This window comes from Xenopus tropicalis, chromosome 4 (genome assembly GCF_000004195.4).
Source record: "Xenopus tropicalis strain Nigerian chromosome 4, UCB_Xtro_10.0, whole genome shotgun sequence".
NCBI classification, from domain to species: Eukaryota; Metazoa; Chordata; class Amphibia; order Anura; family Pipidae; genus Xenopus; species Xenopus tropicalis.
The window spans coordinates 148024350-148049019 of NC_030680.2; the positions used below are offsets into that span (position 1 = coordinate 148024350).

A 24670-nucleotide genomic window follows, 5' to 3' on the forward strand; every position below is an offset into this window, starting at 1 on the left:
TGCTTGGAAGCTCAATGAGATATAGGGAGGCAGTGTTTGTACCGCGCAGCAATAATCAGCACATCTGTATATGAAGTGAGGTCTTTATTGTTGAGTTTTAGAAAAATACCCATTGGTTAATGCGGCGCAGCGGCGGGTGAGGGACATGCGTGTAGCGGGTTATACAGTGTTTTAGCCGACAATGTTTTTACTTTTCCTAGAAGTATAAAAAAATAAAAGTCTGTTAAAAATAACGAGCAGCAAGGCATTGCTTAATGCATCCACATGTTATTAGCCCTCCGGCTATTGTACAACTACAGCTCCCAGCAGCCCCTGTGCTTAACTTGCAGGGAAGGCTGGGACAGCAGTCCAACGACAGGGAGAAAGTCCGTCTATTTACAGTTTCTAGCCAAAGAGCTTGCACTTCACTCCATGCATCGAGCGACAGGCTGGCATACAAACGGTCAGTGTCAAAATAGAAAATTAGTGATAGAAAAGTCTCAGTTATTCTCTAAAGCTCCCCAAAATGTCAGTTGCAGGCAGTTCCCAATACAATTCAGCACTAGGTTAAGTTACCCTTTATTTTGGAAGGATTCTCCCTGGGAGAGCAGAGGGGCAGGGTACAAATGACACTGGATGGGGTTGATCTCTTTCATCTCACTTTCTTTCTCCTAGAATATTTAAAGGCAAAGTATCCCTTTTCCTGCAATAATGACATTAAAGGTAATAAAGGCTATTCACATGGATTAAAAAAAGAAAACCATAACTTGCTCCATTTCAGGTAATGACAATATCAGCGCTACATTCTCACCTGTAATAAAGAGGAATATAAAAACCTGCCCACAGCATTCCCTACAGTAGGCTAAGGAGAATACCCCGGCTGGAACAAGCAATATGGCAGCTTCCGCCCATAGGGAGTGCATTGATTCAGTGATGCGAACCTCCCCCAATGGCTTACATACGTGCAACTGCCTTCCTGCCTATGTTTCTGATAATACAATAGTCCCCCATGCTAAATGTCTGGCCCGGACACTCCCCCCAACACACACTCCAACTTTTCAATTGGTCTTCATTATTTATTTGTTATAGTTTTTGAATTATTTGATTTCATCTTCTGACTCTTTGCAGCTTTCAAATGGGGGTCACTGACCCCGGCAGCCAAACCCTATTGCTCTGTGAGGCTCCAGTTTTATTGTTATTGTTACTTTTTATTCCTTATCTTTCTATTCAGCCCCTCCCCTATTCATATTCCAGTCTCTCATTCAAACTACTCCCTGGTTGCTAAGGTCATTTGGACCCTAGCAACCAGATAGCTGTTGAAACTCCAAACTGGAGAGCTGCCGAACTGAAACAACTAAAACTACAAATAATAAAAAATGAAGACCAATTGCAAATTGCCTTTAGAATATTACTTTCTACATCATATTAAAAGTTACCTCAACCCCTTTAAAGACAGGACACCACCCTGGAAATTGTGATATTAATCTGCTTCGCATATATTTTTTTTAGTAGTTTTTGGAATATTTGATATTTTAGTTCTGCAGCTCTCTAAGCTAGATATTAAACAGTGACCTGGTTGCTAGGGTTCCACTGACCCTAGTAACATAAATTTGAATGAAAGAATATGAATTTTAAAAAAAAAGAAAAGGCCTGGATAGAAAAATAAATAATGAGATTAAATATTTGATCTCAGTAAGAATCTGCTTTCTGGTTGCCAGACACATCTGACCCTAGTAACCACGTTAGAGAGAAGCAGAATAAAAATAAAATTAGTCTAAAACTACAACAGAACTGGAAAGAAGTAAAAAATTGCCCCAGAATGTCACCATTTGTTATTAGTAAAATGAACTTCCCCTTGAATCCTTATCAGCCAATACGCAGACATGTTTATGCACACTGTAGTTCAACTACAACTCCCTGCTTTCCTGGTTGTTGCTAAACTTCTCCTTTAATCCTTATCAGCCAATACGCAGACATGTTTATGCACACTGTAGTTCAACTACAACTCCCTGCTTTCCTGGTTGTTGCTAAACTTCTCCTTTAATCCTTATCAGCCAATACGCAGACATGTTTATGCACACTGTAGTTCAACTACAACTCCCTGCTTTCCTGGTTGTTGCTGCTGCAAAGGGTGGAGCTTTGTTTGAACAGATGAAGAATTTTGCAGAAAGGTTAAAACATTATTTCTCTGAGAAAAGGGGCAGTGCCAGCACTGCTTGCAGTATGTCCTTGGGCTACAAATGGCCACAGGCTTGTCCTTAGAGAAACAGTTGCCCCCTATCTCCCAGCTGAATTGGCCCCGGGGGTGAGAGGCCTGGGGCAGCCATGGAACTGATGTGAATACAGAGAGGCAGACAAACCCATTGGTGCCAGTGACGTGCTGGGAGTTGCAGTGCAACAAGATCGGCCCCCCCCCTCCCCACTACTCACTAAGGCAAAGGCATGTGTGCTTTATGCTTGAATATTTCATAAAATTGATTATTTTTTGTGTTATTAAACCACAAGTGTCATTATTTGGGGGAGAATTAGATGAAGGGGGGGGGGCAAAGTGATTTTTCTAAAAATGGCAGGAGGGTCATACCAACTGGCTGCACTCATGGGGATCTTAGCGAGCCAATCATGCGAGTCTTACCCTCCCTGCACATAAGGGTTTCTGTCACTTGGGGCAAATACAAAGAAGTCCCAGCACAGTGAGCGCACAGCTTACAATCCTGTGCACTGGCCCTTTAAGGAGGGGGATTATTTGAGGCAACTTAATCCACATTCATTATTATGCTTCAGCCTGGCATATGTGCCATGGACATAATATCATTCAATCCAAACCTAGGGGCCACTTTTTGAAGTAGTCTTACCCCCAGCCCTGCCTACAGAACCATGAACATTAGCCCGGCAACACCGTTACTATGCGTTGCAGGTACGACTGTTATTCTGACAGGACCAGTTCCGCTGTCCGTGTTAAAAGTGGCGCAAGTTAATAAAGTACATTTACTATTGCTGCTGCTCCTTTGGGGAATTAGTATCTTCGTTTCTCGGTCCCTTATGAACCACGTCGGTGCCAGCTGCCCCCCCACTGGCAAGGTCTGTCTGGGAGAGAACAAGAGAGAGGGGCGCTGGTGGGGCCCCTGGAAGTCCTTTCTAGGTGCCCTATCACTAGGGATCAGGAGTGCGCAGTCTTTAGAAGGATTCCCTGCAGATCCTCTGGGAGTTCATCGATAATCGCACACACGTGGTTCCGCAGCTTCTCCAGAGTCTCCGCCTTCACGGGAAGCTCCTCCCTCTGGGCCTGTGCCTGCAATACACAGTATAACTGTAACTACCTGCCATCCAACAGAAACCAATAGACATGAACCCCACTTTATAGGGAAGCGTCAAGTCCGTCTAGTCGTCCCCCCCCCCCCCCAAAGCACAGTACCAAACACATTACAATCTGAGAATGAACCAATGAATGCAGAGTTTCCCATTTGGAAGAGCTCCTCCCAATCCCAATTTCCCTGCTACTCACCAGTTTATTCTTCAGTTTTAAAACCAAATCCACAGCTTCAACTTCCGTGTGTTTCTGCACCCACATGAGCAAGTCCTACGGAGAAGGGGGAATGGTTACCCTCTCCACCAACGCTAGGGTTTATATTCTAGTGCCATTCGGGGGCAAGATATAGAAAGATATAGGAGATATAGAAATGTACTGGGGGGGGGGGGGGCAAAATATATAGACAGATATAGGAGATATAGAAATGTACTGGGGGGGGCAAGATATAGACAGATATAGAAAGGTACCGGGGGGGGGGGGCAAAATATATAGACAGATATAGGAGATATAGAAATGTACTGGGGGGGGGCAAGATATAGACAGATATAGGAGATATAGAAAGGTACCGGGGGGCAAGTTATAGACAGCTATAGGAGATATAGAAAGGTACCAGGGGGCAAGTTATAGACAGATATAGGAGATATAGAAAGGTACCGGGGGGCAAGTTATAGACAGATATAGGAGATATAGAAAGGTACCGGGGGGCAAGTTATAGACAGATATAGGAGATATAGAAAGGTACCGGGGGGCAAGTTATAGACAGATATAGGAGATATAGAAAGGTACCGGGGGGCAAGTTATAGACAGATATAGGAGATATAGAGATATAGGAGATATAGAAAGGTACCGGGGGGGGCAAGTTATAGACAGATATAGGAGATATAAAAAGGTACCGGGGGGTTCAAGATATAGGAGATATAGAAAGGTACCGGGGGGCAAGTTATAGACAGATATAGGAGATATAGAAAGGTACCGGGGGGCAAGTTATAGACAGATATAGGAGATATAGAAAGGTACCGGGGGGCAAGTTATAGACAGATATAGGAGATATAGAAAGGTACCGGGGGGTTCAAGATATAGGAGATATAGAAAGGTACCAGGGGGCAAGTTATAGAAAGATATAGGAGATATAGAAAGGTACCAGGGGGCAAGTTATAGAAAGATATAGGAGATATAGAAAGGTACCAGGGGGCAAGTTATAGACAGATATAGGAGATATAGAAAGGTACCAGGGGGCAAGTTATAGACAGATATAGGAGATATAGGAATGTACCGGGGGGGGCAAAGGATAACAGCTGTCAGCACATCTAACCCCCACCATCCCTATATACTCTGGCCAAGCCTCTCATCCAGAGTCCCTCTTTATAAGCAGCTTTGTACTCCCCCTGAATTAGAGCCGAAGTACCCACAATGCACTGAGCACTGTTATTAAAGAAGAAGGAAAGGTACACTGGGGGGTGCCAAAATGTTAGGCAACCCCAGTGATTGTAATCGCTTACTTTATACCCATGGTGCCCAGAACATTGCTTCTCTGTATATTTGTATTTATACATATGGGTAGGAGGTGCCATAGTGTTTCCCTTAGACAGTACAGTATGGGGGTACAGCTTATTGTGTGCCCAGAACATTCCTTCTCTGTATATTTGTATTTATACATATGGGTAGGGGGTGCCATAGTGTTTCCCTTAGACAGTACAGTATGGGGGTACAGCTTATTGTGTGCCCAGAACATTCCTTCTCTGTATATTTGTATTTATACATATGGGTAGGGGGTGCCATAGTGTTTCCCTTAGACAGTACAGTATGGGGGTACAGCTTATTGTGTGCCCAGAACATTCCTTCTCTGTATATTTGTATTTATACATATGGGTAGGAGGTGCCATAGTGTTTCCCTTAGACAGTACAGTATGGGGGTACAGCTTATTGTGTGCCCAGAACATTCCTTCTCTGTATATTTGTATTTATACATATGGGTAGGAGGTGCCATAGTGTTTCCCTTAGACAGTACAGTATGGGAGTACAGCTTATTGTGTGCCCAAAACATTCCTTCTCTGTATATTTGTATTTAGACATATGGGTAGGCGCTCCATCACAGCTACCCCGGGCTTGTGTGTTTTTCCACCAGGGGTATAAAAGGCAATCGAGTACAATCACTGGGGGGGGGGGGGGGGGTGCCTAACTTTTTGGCACCCTCTAGTAATTGTACCTTTCCTTCTCCTTTAAAAGGGGTGATTGCTGCTACCTGCAACTCCCTGTACCTCATTGCAAAGTGCTTCCAAATGTAGCGCCTCCAGCTTCTGCATCATCTCTTTTCTGCGCATTCGGAACCAGCCGTCAAAGTTGGGGGACCGCAAGAAATGCCTAGAATAGAAAATAAACTGGGGGTGTAATGAGGGTAGAACCCCAAAATTAGGAAAAAAAAAAACTGAGCCTATACATCAACTAAATCATAAACCATTTAAAATCTTATGGGCAGGAGTTCACAGGATTTTGATTAAAGAGACATTTAATGTAGAACCCAATATGATGCATATGCCTTTCTAGAATAAAAACAAACAGGTTTTGAGTTCAAATAAGGTAAACGCAACCAAGCGCTATACCAGTACTCAGCCACTAGAGGGCCTTTCTTTAGTTTCCCTGAGGGTTATACAAGCTCCAACTCACAATAGATATAAACTGCAAGATCTGGATCTCGGTACAGAACAACCTGCACCAATATGTTCCGGAACATCTACAGGAAAATAAATGATAAACCCTTCCCTAAACTGTTTGTTATAAATCACTGTCGCTGCACAACGGCTTTCTATTTGGCCTTTATCAATACATAGAGAGGATGAATATTCTGTGCACAGTATTCCCCCGTAGGTTAATGGGAATATAAATGGAGTTTAATCCATATAAACATGGAGTGTATGTAGTGTTCATAGTGGAGAACCTTGGTGCGGAACTCTTGGCTTAGAGCTAGTTTCATTAGCAGGTCATTATTGTGCCAGTAGGTGGCGCTGATGCACAGGGGCCTATTAATGGCATGGAATATATATATATAATAAGGCACCTGTAGAGGCCGATCCAGTCCCCCTTTAACGCTGAAGTCAGCTGCGGCCCAGCTCTTTCCAGTGATTTCATGAACTCCTCCTGGCTGAAGGGTTTGAGCTGGGGGGGGCTCTGCAAAATAAACAGCAACGAGAGTCAGGAATTCCACTGTCCCAGCCAAGTCCCTGTTTGTACCTCTGGCCAACACGGATTATTGTCCCCTCCAGCTACACTGCCAGCTATCTGCTCATACTCACCTTCCATGCACAAACACTCTTCAGCAGCGGCATTAACCCTGCAACGTATCTCTCCTGTAACAACCAGATAGAATCACATAAATATATTCATATCTTACTATCCAATAGAAACATCACAATAAGCTAAGTCTAATAAGTCTAAGGGAAACACTATGGCACCTCCTACCCATATGTATAAATACAAATATACAGAGAAGGAATGTTCTGGGCACACAATAAGCTGTACCCCCATACTGTACTGTCTAAGGGAAACACTATGGCACCTCCTACCCATATGTATAAATACAAATATACAGAGAAGGAATGTTCTGGGCACACAATAAGCTGTACCCCCATACTGTACTGTCTAAGGGAAACACTATGGCACCCCCTACCCATATGTATAAATACAAATATACAGAGAAGGAATGTTCTGGGCACACAATAAGCTGTACCCCCATACTGTACTGTCTAAGGGAAACACTATGGCACCTCCTACCCATATGTATAAATACAAATATACAGAGAAGGAATGTTCTGGGCACACAATAAGCTGTACCCCCATACTGTACTGTCTAAGGGAAACACTATGGCACCTCCTACCCATATGTATAAATACAAATATACAGAGAAGGAATGTTCTGGGCACACAATAAGCTGTACCCCCATACTGTACTGTCTAAGGGAAACACTATGGCACCTCCTACCCATATGTATAAATACAAATATACAGAGAAGGAATGTTCTGGGCACACAATAAGCTGTACCCCCATACTGTACTGTCTAAGGGAAACACTATGGCACCCCCTACCCATATGTATAAATACAAATATACAGAGAAGGAATGTTCTGGGCACACAATAAGCTGTACCCCCATACTGTACTGTCTAAGGGAAACACTATGGCACCTCCTACCCATATGTATAAATACAAATATACAGAGAAGGAATGTTCTGGGCACACAATAAGCTGTACCCCCATACTGTACTGTCTAAGGGAAACACTATGGCACCCCCTACCCATATGTATAAATACAAATATACAGAGAAGGAATGTTCAATTCTAGGATCTGAAGTGCAATTGACAAGCAATAGGATCAGGGCCCCACATACTAAAGGAATGATAAAGCTCTGCGTCAGCTCAAGGAAATGTCGCCGTAGGATTGCGTTCTGAGCCTCCGTCGGTCTCCTCTGCTGGACTCCCTGAAACACACAAAGTAGGGCCTGTCATGCAAAGATTTACATTGTGTTTCTGGCTGCAGACTCTATTCTATGACCTGAACAAACACATAACACGCATGAGAGAGATCTGACAGACGGGAATATGTAGAACACGCCATCCGACAACCTGGCAGTGAGACGGCTCCATTCCCAGAGAATAAAGACAAGCACAAATTCCTCAGCTAGAAAGTCTGCACGAACCAACCACGTACCAACCACGTACCACTTGCACCCCTAGTCTCACAGCACCAGTGGTGGGTAATAATGGGGTACAGCAGGCATAACAGGGCAAGATGGAAACAGTAGGGCAAGGTGTAGGCAGCAGGGTCAAACAGTAGACATTTAGGTAAGATGCTGACAGCAGGGCCAGACAGACAGCAGGGCAAGAGGGTAAGACAGCAGGGCGGGAGGGTAAGACAGTAAGGAGGGAGGGTAAGACAGTAGGGCGGGAGGGTAAGACAGTAGGGCGGGAGGGTAAGACAGTAGGGCGGGAGGGTAAGACAGTAGGGCGGGAGGGTAAGACAGTAGGGCGGGAGGGTAAGACAGTAGGGCGGGAGGGTAAGACAGTAGGGCGGGAGGGTAAGACAGTAGGGCGGGAGGGTAAGACAGTAGGGCGGGAGGGTAAGACAGTAGGGCGGGAGGGTAAGACAGTAGGGCGGGAGGGTAGACAGTAGGGAGGGAGGGTAAGACAGTAGGGAGGGAGGGTAAGACAGTAGGGCGGGAGGGTAAGACAGAAGGGAGGGAGGGTAAGACAGTAGGGCGGGAGGGTAAGACAGTAGGGCGGGAGGGTAAGACAGTAGGGAGGGAGGGTAAGACAGTAGGGCGGGAGGGTAAGACAGAAGGGAGGGAGGGTGGGTAAGACAGTAGGACGGGAGGGTAAGACAGTAGGGCGGGAGGGTAAGACAGAAGGGAGGGAGGGTAAGACAGTAGGGAGGGAGGGTAAGACAGTAGGGCGGGAGGGTAGACAGAAGGGAGGGAGGGTAAGACAGTAGGGAGGGAGGGTAAGACAGTAGGGAGGGAGGGTAAGACAGAAGGGAGGGAGGGTAAGACAGTAGGGCGGGAGGGTAAGACAGTAGGGCGGGAGGGTAAGACAGAAGGGAGGAGGGTAAGACAGTAGGGAGGGAGGGTAAGACAGTAGGGAGGGAGGGTAAGACAGTAGGGCGGGAGGGTAAGACAGAAGGGAGGAGGGTAAGACAGTAGGGCGGAGGGTAAGACAGTAGGGAGGGAGGGTAAGACAGTAGGGAGGGAGGGTAAGACAGTAGGGCGGGAGGGTAAGACAGTAGGGAGGGAGGGTAAGACAGTAGGGAGGGAGGGTAAGACAGTAGGGAGGGAGGGTAAGACAGTAGGGCGGGGAGGGTAAGACAGTAGGGAGGGAGGGTAAGACAGTAGGGAGGGAGGGTAAGACAGTAGGGAGGGAGGGTAAGACAGTAGGGAGGGAGGGTAAGACAGTAGGCGGGAGGGTAAGACAGTAGGGAGGGAGGGTAAGACAGTAGGGCGGGAGGGTAAGACAGTAGGGAGGGAGGGTAAGACAGTAGGGCGGGAGGGTAAGACAGTAGGGAGGGAGGGTAAGACAGTAGGGCGGGAGGGTAAGACAGTAGGGAGGGAGGGTAAGACAGTAGGGCGGGAGGGTAAGACAGTAGGAGGGAGGGTAAGACAGTAGGAGGGAGGGTAAGACAGTAGGGCGGGAGGGTAAGACAGTAGGGAGGAGGGTAAGACAGTAGGGAGGGAGGGTAAGACAGTAGGGCGGGAGGGTAAGACAATAGGGAGGGAGGGTAAGACAGTAGGGAGGGAGGGTAAGACAGTAGGGCGGGAGGGTAAGACAGTAGGGAGGGAGGGTAAGACAGTAGGGCGGGAGGGTAAGACAGTAGGGAGGGAGGGTAAGACAGTAGGGAGGGAGGGTAAGACAGTAGGGAGGGAGGGTAAGACAGTAGGGCGGGAGGGTAAGACAGTAGGGCGGGAGGGTAAGACAGTAGGGCGGGAGGGTAAGACAGTAGGGAAACTGTATATCAGCTGCAGTAGAATGATGACATAAAACAGCACTGAGAAGCCCCTGACAGGGCAGAGCCCCTTTAGATAAATACTGGGGTCCATCAGCCTCTGTTCCCCCGGGCGCTACCCCCCCCCCCCCCCCACACACCCACACACACACACACACACACGGCAGGGCTACACATCCCAGCGCTGTATTTATCTCTGTACTTAATCAGGCTGATTGGTGCTATTGTTGAGCCAGCAGAGATGGGCAGCTGTGCCAGTCCCGGGAAGCCATCACTTTCCTGCCGGTTAGCAGCCCATATGGCACCGAGTCACTCAGCACAATTCTGCATTTAAATCTGCTGCACCCCCAGCCCCAGACAAGAGAGCGCTAATGACGAGAGCCCTTAAATCCTCCCAGACTGCTGATTATGGCACTAAATGGTTTAATGCCCAGTACTGAGTGGATGAGGGGAGGCTAATTCTATGTATTTATTTGCACCGGAAGCCACACTCCCACAGGCACCTCCAACCAATATATTGTGAATAATGAACCCCCTATTGTAAAATATAAGGATTTTATAAATCACCAAGGAATTTCATGACCAATCATTAAACATTGTTTAATAATTAGTACAAGGCAATTTTAAAAAATAATTGTTGCGTTTCAAACTTAGTTAAACTTTTGTTATTGTATTTGGTGACACAAAGGGCATACCCTACTGTAGCAGCAGTCCTGCCCTGCTTTATGGCTGAGATTCTAGCTATCTGTATAACAGAGCATTCTGTCACAGTGGCACAGATCCTATCTGATCCCCCCATTGTAAGCAGCAGTCCTGCCCTGCTTTATGGCTGAGATTCTAGCCATCTGTATAACAGAGCATTCTGTCACAGTGGCACAGATCCTATCTGATCCCCCCATTGTAAGCAGCAGTCCTGCCCTGCTTTATGGCTGAGATTCTAGCTATCTGTATAACAGAGCATTCTGTCACAGTGGCACAGATCCTATCTGATCCCCCCATTGTAAGCAGCAGTCCTGCCCTGCTTTATGGCTGAGATTCTAGCTATCTGTATAACAGAGCATTCTGTCACAGTGGCACAGATCCTATCTGATCCCCCCATTGTAAGCAGCAGTCCTGCCCTGCTTTATGGCTGAGATTCTAGCTATCTGTATAACAGAGCATTCTGTCACAGTGGCACAGATCCTATCTGATCCCCCCATTGTAAGCAGCAGTCCTGCCCTGCTTTATGGCTGAGATTCTAGCTATCTGTATAACAGAGCATTCTGTCACAGTGGCACAGATCCTATCTGATCCCCCCCCATTGTAAGCAGCAGTCCTGCCCTGCTTTATGGCTGAGATTCTAGCTATCTGTATAACAGAGCATTCTGTCACAGTGGCACAGATCCTATCTGATCCCCCCATTGTAAGCAGCAGTCCTGCCCTGCTTTATGGCTGAGATTCTAGCTATCTGTATAACAGAGCATTCTGTCACAGTGGCACAGATCCTATCTGATCCCCCCATTGTAAGCAGCAGTCCTGCCCTGCTTTATGGCTGAGATTCTAGCTATCTGTATAACAGAGCATTCTGTCACAGTGGCACAGATCCTATCTGATCCCCCCATTGTAAGCAGCAGTCCTGCCCTGCTTTATGGCTGAGATTCTAGCTATCTGTATAACAGAGCATTCTGTCACAGTGGCACAGATCCTATCTGATCCCCCCCATTGTAAGCAGCAGTCCTGCCCTGCTTTATGGCTGAGATTCTAGCTATCTGTATAACAGAGCATTCTGTCACAGTGGCACAGATCCTATCTGATCCCCCCATTGTAAGCAGCAGTCCTGCCCTGCTTTATGGCTGAGATTCTAGCTATCTGTATAACAGAGCATTCTGTCACAGTGGCACAGATCCTGCATACAGAATATGATTCTAACTCAAGCTTTAAAGTTCATTAATCCTGTACAACCAAGATGAGAAATACCTTCTGTAGCTGTTTGATGATCTCCTCGTCTCGGTTCAGGTAAGGTTTGTAGGAACTATACACCCCTGGAAATGAGAATGACAGTAAAGCAGTGAGATCTGCATATTTTGGTTGGAGTTCTGCTTTCAGATTATATTTGTTTCAAATAACACTAAATATATATATATATATATATATATACGTACCAGGTTTGGAATCCAAGGTTTTGAGGTTTTTCAACTTCTTCACTTTGACTTGCTTAGGGACGTCCCCTGCAAGAGCCAAAAGACCAAGTGTCATACACACAACAAAGTGTAAATGGGGGGCCATGAAGCCCTGCCAGACACCACACAAAAGAATAATTTGTGGGCCTTATAATATGGGTTTATTTTAACTGCAGCCAATGGGGAAAGAGCCAAATCTCAGCCTTGTAACTAACAGTAACCGGCGAGGCAGAAAATGCCTCAGTACCTGCAAGCTTGACGTCTCCAATGCGGATGATATGAGGCCAGTGCTGTAACGTCTTGGCAAAGAACGGGTTTGTGACACCGAAGATGACAGATGGTCTGTGGTGGGGAAAGAACATTAACTCTCTCTTCACAGCACAAATTCTCACACATTTAGGGATTTTACAGCAATAGGTTAGTATCATTATTCACCTTGATATTAACTTTTCATATGATGGAGACATTGCTATTCTGAGACCATTTGCAACTGGTTTTCATTTTCTATTTTTTGTAGTTTTTCAGTTATTTAGCAACTCTCCAGTTTGGAATTTCAGCAGCTATGTGGTTGCTAGGGGCTTGTTTACCTTAGCGGCCAGGCAGTGGTGTGAATGAGAGACTGGAATATGGATAAAAGAAGGACTAAATAGAAAGATAAGGAATAAAAAGTAAAGGTCCCCATACACGGGCCGATTCTAGCTGCAGATATGGGTCCCTTAGACCGATTTGGCAGCTAATTGGCCCGTGTATGGGCACTGCCGACGGGCATGCCCGACCGATATCTGGCCTGAAATCGGCCAGATAGCGATCGGGCAGGTTAAAAAATCTAGTCGGATCGGGGACTGCATCAGCTCATTGATGCAGTCCCCGGACCAACTTTGCCTACATCCGTCGTTATAATTTGATCATTTGGCCCCAGGGCCGGTATTGCCTACCCATAGGTGGGGGATATCGGGAGAAGATCTGCTCGCTTGGCGACATCGCCAAGCGAGCACCTTAACAATAATGTATGGGCACCTTAACAATAATAAAAGCTCATAGAGCAATTCTAGGTGCCGGGGTCAGTGACCCCCTATGTGAAAGCTGGAAAGATGTAGAAAACAAAGTCAATAATACAATAACTATAAAAAAAATAAATAATGAAGACCAATTGCAAAGTTGGTATGAATTCTATAACATACTCAAACTTATCTTGAAGGTGAACCACCCCTTTATATATACCCTAGGGATACTTACGGCGCCTGCGTACGCGTGGTATACTCTTTAAACTCTGTGTCGTGGATGGTGAAGTAAGGGCGGAAGTCACTGCAGTATTTCAGGGGGGAGATACACCTGTAGGCCGGAGCAAGGGCTCAGTTATTATGTGCAATAAAAGATAACCCCACATAAGTAATAAAAGGCCCAGTAGCAGTAACCCATAGCAACCAATATATATTGCTTATATACAGTAAATTCTACCTGCTGATTGGTTGCTATGGGTTACTGCTCCTGGGCAAACTTAGTGCCTTTTATTTTATAACCTTTACAATTGAGATATTCCTACAAACATCCATTCTCCTATAGGTTTTATCATATTCCACTGCCTTTACTTGATCCACCATCCAGCAGTAAAAGACAGAATCTGGCCATACACAAACAGACGTACTTGTTTATTAAAGGTCCCCAAAAAAAACTAGATCTTTGTCCAATTTGGCCACCCTGGGCAAATGATCATATGATAAGAGAGGTCTAGGCAGGCCCAGCCCGATAGCTCCATGACCAGTATCTATCAGTTTTGCCCTCATATATGAACCAATAATCTAGCTATTCTGTCAGGGGCGACGTGGGCCAACAAATGGCTTTGCTTATCCACAGTCACATAAGAAAATGGCCCAATAAAGATATCAATTGAAAAGCATTTAAAGGAAAGTAAAGCCTAACTAAAGAAGTAGGCCAGACATGTTGCACCTTATGTATTGGGATCTGTACCAGCCCAAGGTAACCACAACCCTTTAGCAGGGAAGATCTGTGCCCCGGAAGATGCCCCAGTAGCCCCCCATTTTCATATCTTCTGATTGCCAGCACATACTCTGAGCTTAGGGGCCAATGCACAATATAATATACAGAATATAAATATCAGTAAATAAGGCTGATTAGTAAATAATACATGGAAGTACAGTGCAATTAGCATCAGAATTTAATAATCAGCCCTGTAACATAAGCCAACCTTATTTTCTGCTTGATAAGTTGCACCAACCCCTAAGCTTAGCTTCCCAACAGCTGCCCAGGGCACACTGAGCATGTGCAGTGCCACTGACACTTCGGACAGAATCCAAGATGGGGAGCTCCTGGATCATTACTGCTATTAGAGATGCTTAACCTTTAGTCTGGTGCAATAAGTTCAATATATAATATATGGCATTTCTAGCCTTTAGCCAGTGCTTGTGCAGTGCTTTAGGTGCCACATTCACAACAACACAGAACTAGGATGCCGTAAGATATTTATAGTTATGTACTTTATATATTCCTCTTATTTTGCTGTGATTTAAACCTACCGAACAAACACTGGAATATGAGCAGTTATAGCTTATAATAAGTAATTACCCAACAAGAGCTAAAACGGTCTCCGATGACTGGGATGGTGATGGAGCCATAACCACAAGGGGCTCTCCCAAAAGCACCAGCTCCCAAACCATCTGAATATGGAAGAGAACTGGCGAAAAACACCTGGGGAAAGAAACATTCACATTACACATGTGATAGAAACGCATTGGGGGTCTTACTTTCCCTAGCAACCAGGCAGTGGTTTGAATAAGAGACTGAAATAAGTATTGCAGAGGGACTGAATAGGTAAATAAGTAATAAAAAGCACAATAACAATAAAATTGTAGCCTCACTGATCAATGGTTTTTGCCTGTTGGGGTCAGTGACCCCCATTCGAATGCTGGAAAGAGGTAGAAGAGGAAAGTAAATAACTCAAAAACTATGAAGATTAAATAATGAAGACCAGTTGCAAAGTTGCTAGGAATAGGGCATTCTATAACATACTAAATGTGTCTTTGTTATCATCAACCAAAAAGCCCCACTATCTGCTTACCTGAAAAGATCAACTTCATGGATGGTCGGTAACGTAACAGAAATCTGTGCTTCTGACTGAAACAAATAAAAATGTTATTGAAACCTCATATATTTGATCTACGGACACCAGCAGCACAGCAACGACAGCACAGAGGGTGTATGTCTGAGTGATGATTGGTCAGATCAGTGTGTGGGGTCCTCAGTCAACCACTCACCAACGTGATCCAATCAGAATACAGAAAGGAAACTGCAAATGCTGCACCTTCTTATAACACTCAGCCAACCAGTGGGTTATACAATATGGCTACCCCGGTGCAGCATTACAGCCCAATTGTATGTGTTTTTGATTCTGGTGGATTGCATATCAGTCTCCGCTAAATGCATGCTGCATACTGTGGGCAGCAACTTGGGAGGTGAATTATGGTTTATGGCAGACGTGAGCATAATCAGCCCAACTCCCCACAGAATACAGAGCCACAGAAGGCTGTTTCTGACCATTACGCACACTGAATGGATCAGAACCCCCTCTGTGCCGTGACCCAACAGTACAGGCAGGTTTATAGCTCTCACTTGAAATCTTTCTACTTCATTCACCTGCTGGCTGAGCTCTACCATCTGGGTTGTTCCTGGTTTATCGTATCGGGTAGGGATCCGCACCTTGAGACAGCAAGAAAGGAGAAAAAAAACAGGATTATTAAGTGCACTTAAATCAAAACTGTCATGGGAAAACATGTTTGTTACAAAACCCATCAGTTAATAGAGCTTCTCCAGCAGAATCCTGCATTGTAATCTGTTTTTCCCATTGGGCTAGCCATATTCTTCATTTCCCAGGGTGCCACAGCCATGTGACCTGTGCTCTGATAAACTTCACTCACACTTTACTCCCAGTAGGTATCAGAATAGCACTCAATAGTAAGAAATCCAAGTCCGGCTTGGGACTCCTCCAGTTACATGGGAGTAGGAGAAACAATAGGTTAGCTGAAAGCAGTTCTAATGTGTAGCGCTGGCTGAAAGCTCAGACTCAGGCACACTTTACTGCCGCGCTGCAAGTTGGAGTGATATCCCCCCCCCTCACCCCCAGCAGCCGATCAGCAGAACAATGGGAAGGGAGCAAGATAGCAGCTCCCAGTAGGTATCAGAATAGCACTCAATAGTAAGAAATCCAAGTCCGGCTTGGGACTCCTCCAGTTACATGGGAGTAGGAGAAACAACAGGTTAGCTGAAAGCAGTTCTAATGTGTAGCGCTGAAGAGCTGCTGAATAAAAAGCTAAATAACTGAAAACCATAGATAATAAAAGGAAATGAAGGCCAATTGCATATTGTCTCAGAATATCACTCTCTGCATCCTACTAAAAGTTAATTTAAAAGTGAACAACCCCTTTAATATAAAAATCATACGTGGCAGATCCTTCATTCAGCACTGGAAACACCTGGAGTAACGGGTTTTGCTTAAATTTATGATTTCAGGAATGGGATGGCAGCATTCCTTCCAATTCCCACATACATTAATATGGGTCAATAAAACGCAACACCAGACCCATTACCTTTATTACAACCCCCATAATTGGCAGCGTCAGGGTTTTCCCTGGCACAGGAGACGGCCATCGGTCGATGTCACTGCAGGCTGGAAAATAAGATAAAAAAAAATATACATGAGAATTAAGCAATAGTGTGACATTAAAGAAGAGAAGTGCATAAATATATTAAAGGGCAAGTAAAATTATGTTACTGAATTTTTTTTGTGTATATTTTTGCTAAATATCCCCTCAGGGCTAATGGCTGCCCAGATCATGTTATAAAGATATTCTCTGCTCTTCCAGTGACTTTATCCCAAGCCAGCAAGCACCGGGGCATGAACCAGGAACACAACCTTTATAGTTTATGATGGAGCTTAACAATGCCATCAGCGATTTATGCCTCCGATTATTTATTTATACATAAGTAAACAAACTGTTCATTTTTAGCATAAGGTTGGTGCTAAAAGTCACCCTAAGATTCATTCATTCATTGAAAATCAATAGTCTGAACTGACAGGAGGGAGTTGGCACATACTGTTACTCAGCTTTCTCTATGGTAACTTTCTCTTTAGCAGCGATGAAAAAAACACTAGTGGCTGCACACCATATCCCCCTCCGGGCCTCTCAGCCACACTCCCTGTTACCTACTTGTAATGGTCTTCTAACACAACAGGAGGGCCATGGGAGACATTAAAGGGATAGTCCACCTTTAAATTAGCTTTTAATACGATATAGACATTGAAATAATTAGCATTTGGTCTTCATTTAGTTATTTAGCTTTTTTGTCCAGCAGCTCTCAATTTGTTATTTTAGCAGCTATCTGGTTGTTAGGGTCTTATTTACCCTAGCAACCAGGCCGTGGTTTAAAGGAGAAGGAAAGGTAAAAACTAAGTAAGTTTTATAAGAAAAGTCTATGAAATACAGCCATAAGCACTTACAGTAATGCTATCAAAAGAAGCACAGGATTTCTTGTCTCTTTTTTGTAAACATGATGTTCCAGTGTCTGACTTCCTCTCTCAGAAACAGCCTTAACTACTGGGGCCAGGGTCTGCGCAGTTCTCTCCTCTCTCCCCTCCCACCAGAATACTAAGAACTCCCTCCCCCCTCCCTTAGGAATGTGTGATCTCAGCTATAATGGCTAGAGCTGCAGGAAGGAAGCTCCCTAAAATGGCAGCTGCTATCTTAAGCAAACAGAGAAATCTTCTACAGCCGTTTACTCAGGTGTGGTAATGGTTTCTGTAGAATAAATATATTGTTCTAGGTGGCACTAAGGTGGCAAATCTATTGGCAGTAAAATGCCAAATGACTTTGCTTCTCCTTTAAACAAGATACGGGAATATAAACAGTAGAGGGCCCGCATAAAAAGATAAATGATAAAAAGCAAGTATATTATTACATTTGTAGCCTCACAGAGCAATAGTTTCTGGCTGCCAGGGTCAGTGACCCCCATTTGAAAGCAAGAAAGTGGCAGACGAGAAAGGCAAACAATGAAACTATAAAAAAAATAAATAGAAAACAATTGCAAAGTTGTTAGGAATAGGCCATGCTATAACATATTAAATTAGGTGAACCACCCCTATAAGGGAGACAGAGACAAGATCAGAATGTTACCTGCTTCCAAGCAAGGCTCACTCCTCTCAAAGTACTCTGGGGCAAGTTGCTTCAGTACGGTGTGGAAGAAATTGATGTACGGGAGCTTGCTGATCAGAACCAAGGACTGGGGGGGGGAGAGAAATGAAAGTAAATATCTATACATATCATAAACATGATAAGGAAAGTAGTAGGAAACAAATATAAGAGCAGGTATATAAAGGTATATACAGGTTTATATCTTTATGGAACTCCAATGGGATATACTGGTTGCTAATAAAGCTTCAGCCAAGTAAAGTCAGGGAGGGACAATAGGGACAGAAGCTGCTTCTGCTGAGAAATACCCGCAACTAATGTATCAAATAGTACCGGTTTAGAGAGTCACTGACCTGGCTTACTGAGTGACATGTATTTTGGTCATATATATAATAAAAGACTAATACTTAGCTTTACCCACATACAACTCTGAGCCCATAAAAACATCTCATTATCCCCTATGAATGCCAACAGAGCTGTGGGGAAGCCCTGACTGTAGGGCACAGATCGCAGCAGGTAAAGCTATGATTATCTTGGGACAGCAGAACATTCATTCTTAGGCTGAAAGAGCAAACAGGTAAAGCCTATAAACTGGCTACAGGCACACTGTAATGGTTAATGTAATGTGTTACCCTATATAAATAACCGGTACCTGAACAATAAATTAGTGAGTGCCAATAAGTGGCAGATGGGATTTAATGTGGATAAATGTAAGGTCATGCACCTGGGGGGTAACAATATGCCCCCACTTATACCCTTAATGGGATTGCACTGGGCAAATCCATAATGGAGAAGGAGCTTGGAGTCCTTGTAGATAATAAACTTGGCTGTAGCAAGCAATGCCAGGCAGCAGCTGCAAGGGCAAACAAGGTTTTGAGCTGTATTAAATGGGGTATAGATTCACGGGAGGAGGGGGTTATTCTTCCCCTTTACAGAGCGCTGGTAAGGCCCCATCTAGAATATGCTGTTCAGATTTGGTCTCCAGTGCTCAAACGGGACATTACTGAGTTAGAGAGGGTCCAGAGAAGGGCAACTAAGCTGGTAAAGGGTATGGAAAGTCTCAGTTATGGGGAAAGGCTGGCCCAGTTGGGTCTGTTTACACTGGGGAAGGGTGGATATGATAACTATGTATAAATATATAAGGGGATCATATAATAACCTCTCTAATGCTTTATTTACCAGTAGGGCCTTCCAACGGGCACGAGGGCACCCACTCCGTTTAGAAGAAGGGAGGTTCCGTTTAAATATTCGGAAAGGGTTTGTTACTGTGAGAGCTGTGAGGTTGCGGGATTCCCCCCCTGAATCAGTCGTACTGGCTGATATAGGTACAAGAAGGGGCTGGGTGGGTATTTAGCAAGTGAGGGAATACAGGGTTATGGGAGATAGCTCTCAGTACAAGTGAGGGAATACAGGGGTAGGGGGGATAGCTCTCAGTACAAGTGAGGGAATACAGGGGTAGGGGAGATAGCTCTCAGTACAAGTGAGGGAATACAGGGGTAGGGGGGATAGCTCTCAGTACAAGTGAGGGAATACAGGGGTAGGGGAGATAGCTCTCAGTACAAGTGAGGGAATACCGGGGTAGGGGGGATAGCTCTCAGTACAAGTGAGGGAATACAGGGGTAGGGGAGATAGCTCTCAGTACAAGTGAGGGAATACAGGGGTAGGGGAGATAGCTCTCAGTACAAGTGAGGGAATACAGGGGTAGGGGGGATAGCTCTCAGTACAAGTGAGGGAATACAGGGGTAGGGGAGATAGCTCTCAGTACAAGTGAGGGAATACAGGGGTAGGGGAGATAGCTCTCAGTAACAAGTGAGGGAATACAGGGGTAGGGGAGATAGCTCTCAGTACAAGTGAGGGAATACAGGGGTATGGGAGATAGCTCTCAGTACAAGTGAGGGAATACAGGGGTAGGGGGATAGCCTCAGTACAAGTGAGGGAATACAGGGGTAGGGGGATAGCTCTCAGTACAAAGTGAGGGAATACAGGGGTAGGGGGGATAGCTCTCAGTACAAGTGAGGGAATACAGGGGTAGGGGGGATAGCTCTCAGTACAAGTGAGGGAATACAGGGGTAGGGAGATAGCTCTCAGTACAAGTGAGGAATACAGGGGTATGGGAGATAGCTCTCAGTACAAGTGAGGGAATACAGGGGTAGGGGGATAGCTCTCAGTACAAGTGAGGGAATACAGGGGTAGGGGAGATAGCTCTCAGTACAAGTGAGGGAATACAGGGGTAGGGGAGATAGCTCTCAGTACAAGTGAGGGAATACAGGGGTAGGGGAGATAGCTCTCAGTACAAGTGAGGGAATACAGGGGTAGGGGAGATAGCTCTCAGTACAAGTGAGGGGAATACAGGGGTAAGGGGAGATAGCTCTCAGTACAAGTGAGGGAATACAGGGGTAGGGGGGATAGCTCTCAGTACATAGGATAAGGGGTAGGGAAGCCCAGTACAAGTGGGGATAAGGGGAGGGAGATAGCTCTCAGTACAAGTGAGGGAATACAGGGGTAGGGGGGATAGCTCTCAGTACAAGTGAGGGAATACAGGGGTAGGGGGGGATAGCTCTCAGTACAAGTGAGGGAATACAGGGGTATGGGAGATAGCTCTCAGTACAAGTGAGGGATACAGGGGTAGGGGAGATAGCTCTCAGTACATAAGTGAGGGAATACAGGGGTAGGGGAGATAGCTCTCAGTACAAGTGAGGGAATACAGGGGTAGGGGAGATAGCTCTCAGTACAAGTGAGGGAAATACAGGGGTAGGGGGATAGCTCTCAGTACAAGTGAGGGATACAGGGGTAGGGGGGATAGCTCCTCAGTACAAGTGAGGGAATACAGGGGTAGGGGAGATAGCTCTCAGTATAGTGAGGGAATACAGGGGTAGGGGAGATAGCTCTCAGTACAAGTGAGGGAAACAGGGGTAGGGGAGATAGCTCTCAGTATAAGTGAGGGAATACAGGGGTATGGGGGATAGCTCTCAGTACAAGTGAGGGAATACAGGGAGTAGAGGGGGGGATAGCTCTCAGTACAAGTGAGGGAATACAGGGGTAGGGGAGATAGCTCTCAGTACAAGTGAGGGAATACAGGGGTAGGGGGGATAGCTCTCAGTACAAGTGAGGGAATACAGGGGTAGGGGGATAGCTCTCAGTACAAGTGAGGGAATACAGGGGTAGGGGGAGATAGCTCTCAGTACAAGTGAGGGAATACAGGGGTAGGGGAGATAGCTCTCAGTACAAGTGAGGGAATACAGGGGTAGGGGAGATAGCTCTCAGTACAAGTGAGGGAATACAGGGGTAGGGGGGATAGCTCTCAGTACAAGTGAGGGAATACAGGGGTAGGGGAGATAGCTCTCAGTACAAGTGAGGGAATACAGGGGTAGGGGGAGAGCTCTCAGTACAAGTGAGGGAATACAGGGGTAGGGGGGAGAGCTCTCAGTACAAGTGAGGGAATACAGGGGTAGGGGGATAGCTCTCAGTACAAGTGAGGGAATACAGGGGTAGGGGGATAGCTCTCAGTACAAGTGAGGGAATACAGGGGTAGGGGGGATAGCTTCTCAGTACAAGTGAGGGAATACAGGGTAGGGGGGAGAGCTCTCAGTACAAGTGAGGGAATACAGGGGTAGGGGGAGCTCAAAGGAGGGAACAGGGGAGGGAGATAGCTCTCAGTACAAGTGAGGGAATACAGGGGTAGGGGGATAGCTCTCAGTACAAGTGAGGGAATACAGGGGTAGGGGGGATAGCTCTCAGTACAAGTGAGGGAATACAGGGGTAGGGGGGAGAGCTCTCAGTACAAGTGAGGGAATACAGGGGTAGGGGGGAGAGCTCTCAGTACAAGTGAGGGAATACAGGGGTAGGGGAGATAGCTCTCAGTACAAGTGAGGGAATACAGGGGTAGGGGGGATAGCTCTCAGTACAAGTGAGGGAATACAGGGTTATGGGAGATAGCTCTCAGTACAAGTGAGGGAATACAGGGGTATGGGAGATAGCTCTTAGTACTAGTTGCCCCAGGGACGGGTCCGATTGCCATCTTGGAGTCAGGAAGGAATTTTTTCCCCTCTGCGGCAAATTAGAGAGGCTTCAGATGGGGTTTTTTGCCTTCCTCTGGATCAACTGGCAGTTAGGCAGGTTATATATAGGCATAAAAGCTTGAACTCGATGGACGTATGTCTTTTTCCACCTAACTTACTATGTAATAATATTTGTGGATTAAACTGCAAACTGCATGGGAAAGGGGAGTTGGTGGGTAGATGTTCCCTATATATAGATTCATTCTGATAAAGGAATAGCTATTTTTTATGGTAATTCAGGTTGGACCACCATGCCCACGTACTACAATCTCTCATTTCGGCTCTTGAGAGAGGGTGGCTCTTTGGTCTCAGAACGCTTTGAGGAAAAAGAAAACAAAATCAGCGTCTTGGCTGCTATAAATTAATCTGTTTCTCCCGGTATTGGCGAGAATCCAGGAATCTGCCGATTGTGCCGCCAGCTCCATAAACCGATCTCTGCCTCATCTGCACTAAGTACACAGTGCGGTGCCAACAGAAGCCTAAATGCAGGCCTCTCCTGCATGACTGTCGAATTAGACTGTAGTACTTGCAGGTAGGAAACCGATACCGAAGCAGGGATCTAGCCTTAATTTTAGGCAATAGGCGGGGTGTCGATCCGCGTAAGTGGCGGAGATATTAATCCGTGGGCCGGCTGCGGCAGCGATAATTATATAACGGCTTGTCATTGGGTAGGCTGCCGGCCAGCACGGGCGGTAGAGACGGCAATCCCTGGGTAAATAGTTGGTATTGGGCAGTGATAACACTCTAATGTTTAATTGCGGAGGTGCATAAGCACTAACAGTACTGAAGTACTGAACAGTACCAGTTGCCATTTTCGGTAAACAGCTTTCGGCAATATACGTATCAGTTGGAGAGTACATAAAATTGCTAAATACCATATCACATCCTTCCAGTTGAACGTATAGTGCGAATTTGGCTTAAGTATCTATATAATCTTTAGAACAACACGGAGATTCCTTCTGTTAAAACTACGAACAGGACGCACCCAGTAATAAATGATTTGGAGAGGCGCGCCATCTATTTCAATATACCAATGATTAGCTCCTTGTACCATATGATAGAGTACACTGTGCAAGGAGTTGACACATACGATACTTACCTTGAGCCCTAAAATACAGCCACTGATATGATCATCTCCGCCTATCCGTAGTATAATAAACAGCATAAGGAGGACCGCCTGGCGGGCAGCATCTTACTTTTGCAGCCCTGTTCTCAAATACGGGCCAAATTCATGTGTATCGATTGCAATAATTAATCTCCATCTACGTTGTAGAAATATAGTCAGTCGAAGGCCTGGGTGGGTTTTATCTAGGGAGAACTAGAACCTAATAAAACATTTAGTTAAGCGTGATTGACACATGATAAGTGTTGTCTCTTGAGTGGTTATCGAGGCTAATTCCCACTCACTGAAGAAACCGTTGATCCCTCACCAGCATATGCGACTATTTAGCAACTGATATAGTGCGATACATGTAACTGTCCTCTAGTAACAATCACAGTTTAAAATTCCTAATTGCGACACTGTTATAATGTTGCATTATAAATAGTGAAACAGTTCCAACTCCAACAAACATAGGAATTCTTTCTTTTAACCTTTCCTATTCCCCGTGTATATGGTTTTAACAACTTTTTAGAAATAAATCAATAAAGTATAGTTATTTTATTTTACTCCATTAGATGGTGTGCCTTGATTAAGTGTGTGCCTTCTTGTTATCCAAACTAAATGCAGGCCTTGGCACAACGCTGGGTGGGGGCAGATATCCTACACAGGTTAAAGAATGATTATTATCTTAGCCAATCCATGGGTAACAACAAACACTGCTTGCCAAGTAGTCCGACATTACCTGCAGGGAAGATGCAATTTGAGGCATGAGTCATGTTGGCAAGCTAAAGCAAATCTAGCTGGATGGCCAATAGGCAAACTGGCAAGAGATATAACACTTGGGACTCTGTGTGAATCTGGGGAACCCAACTTGAACCTCTGGCTCTAATGCTGGGAGTTGTAGTTTGCTAGAAAGGTAACAGGTTACAAATCCCTAACATGAATACAAGTAATTATGAAACACTAGACTAAAGGTGGCCATACTGGGGCAGATATAAGCTACCAGTTTGACTCGTTAAGACTGTAGCCCCGCCGTTGTGATCCGATCATTTGTCCCTTGGGTCAAACAACTGGATCAGCCCGATATCGGCCACCTTAGGAGGGAAAGATCTAGCTGCTTGTTAATCCGACCTTGCGTATCTTCTTGTGTATGGCCAAGCTTTATATGTCATTTATGGCCATGGAATCTTAATCACTTAAAAGTCGCAATAGAGTAAAGGTACCCATACACGGGCCGATTCTAGCTGTCGATATGGGTCCCATAGACCGATTCGGCAGCTAATCGGCCCGTGTATGGGCACTACCGATGGGCCTGCCCGACCGATATCTGGCCTGAAATTGGCCAGATCTCGGTCGAGCAGGTTAGAAAATCTAGTCGG

The 24670-nt window shown here is 45.4% G+C and overlaps 1 protein-coding gene across 2 annotated transcripts in view; it reads right to left on the bottom strand.

Moving 5' to 3' along the window:
- Positions 1–67: 67 nt before the first annotated feature.
- dennd6a (DENN/MADD domain containing 6A) overlaps positions 68–24670 on the bottom strand; it is a 40630-nt gene continuing 16027 nt past the window's right edge. Inside the window, exons 6-20 of one of the 2 annotated variants that reach the window (XM_031901248.1) lie at positions 18117–18222; positions 16533–16612; positions 15559–15645; positions 15008–15063; positions 14515–14637; positions 13168–13263; positions 12179–12273; positions 11914–11979; positions 11729–11793; positions 7668–7757; positions 6577–6630; positions 6342–6451; positions 5545–5647; positions 3482–3556; positions 68–3268 (exon numbers count right to left, since the gene is read on the bottom strand). In XM_031901248.1, the coding sequence (XP_031757108.1) occupies positions 3137–3268; positions 3482–3556; positions 5545–5647; positions 6342–6451; positions 6577–6630; positions 7668–7757; positions 11729–11793; positions 11914–11979; positions 12179–12273; positions 13168–13263; positions 14515–14637; positions 15008–15063; positions 15559–15645; positions 16533–16612; positions 18117–18222 (1338 nt within the window). In that variant the 3' untranslated portion in view covers positions 68–3136. The remainder of the gene's footprint in view (positions 3269–3481; positions 3557–5544; positions 5648–6341; positions 6452–6576; positions 6631–7667; positions 7758–11728; positions 11794–11913; positions 11980–12178; positions 12274–13167; positions 13264–14514; positions 14638–15007; positions 15064–15558; positions 15646–16532; positions 16613–18116; positions 18223–24670) is intronic. The other variant, XM_031901249.1, reaches the window with a different exon arrangement.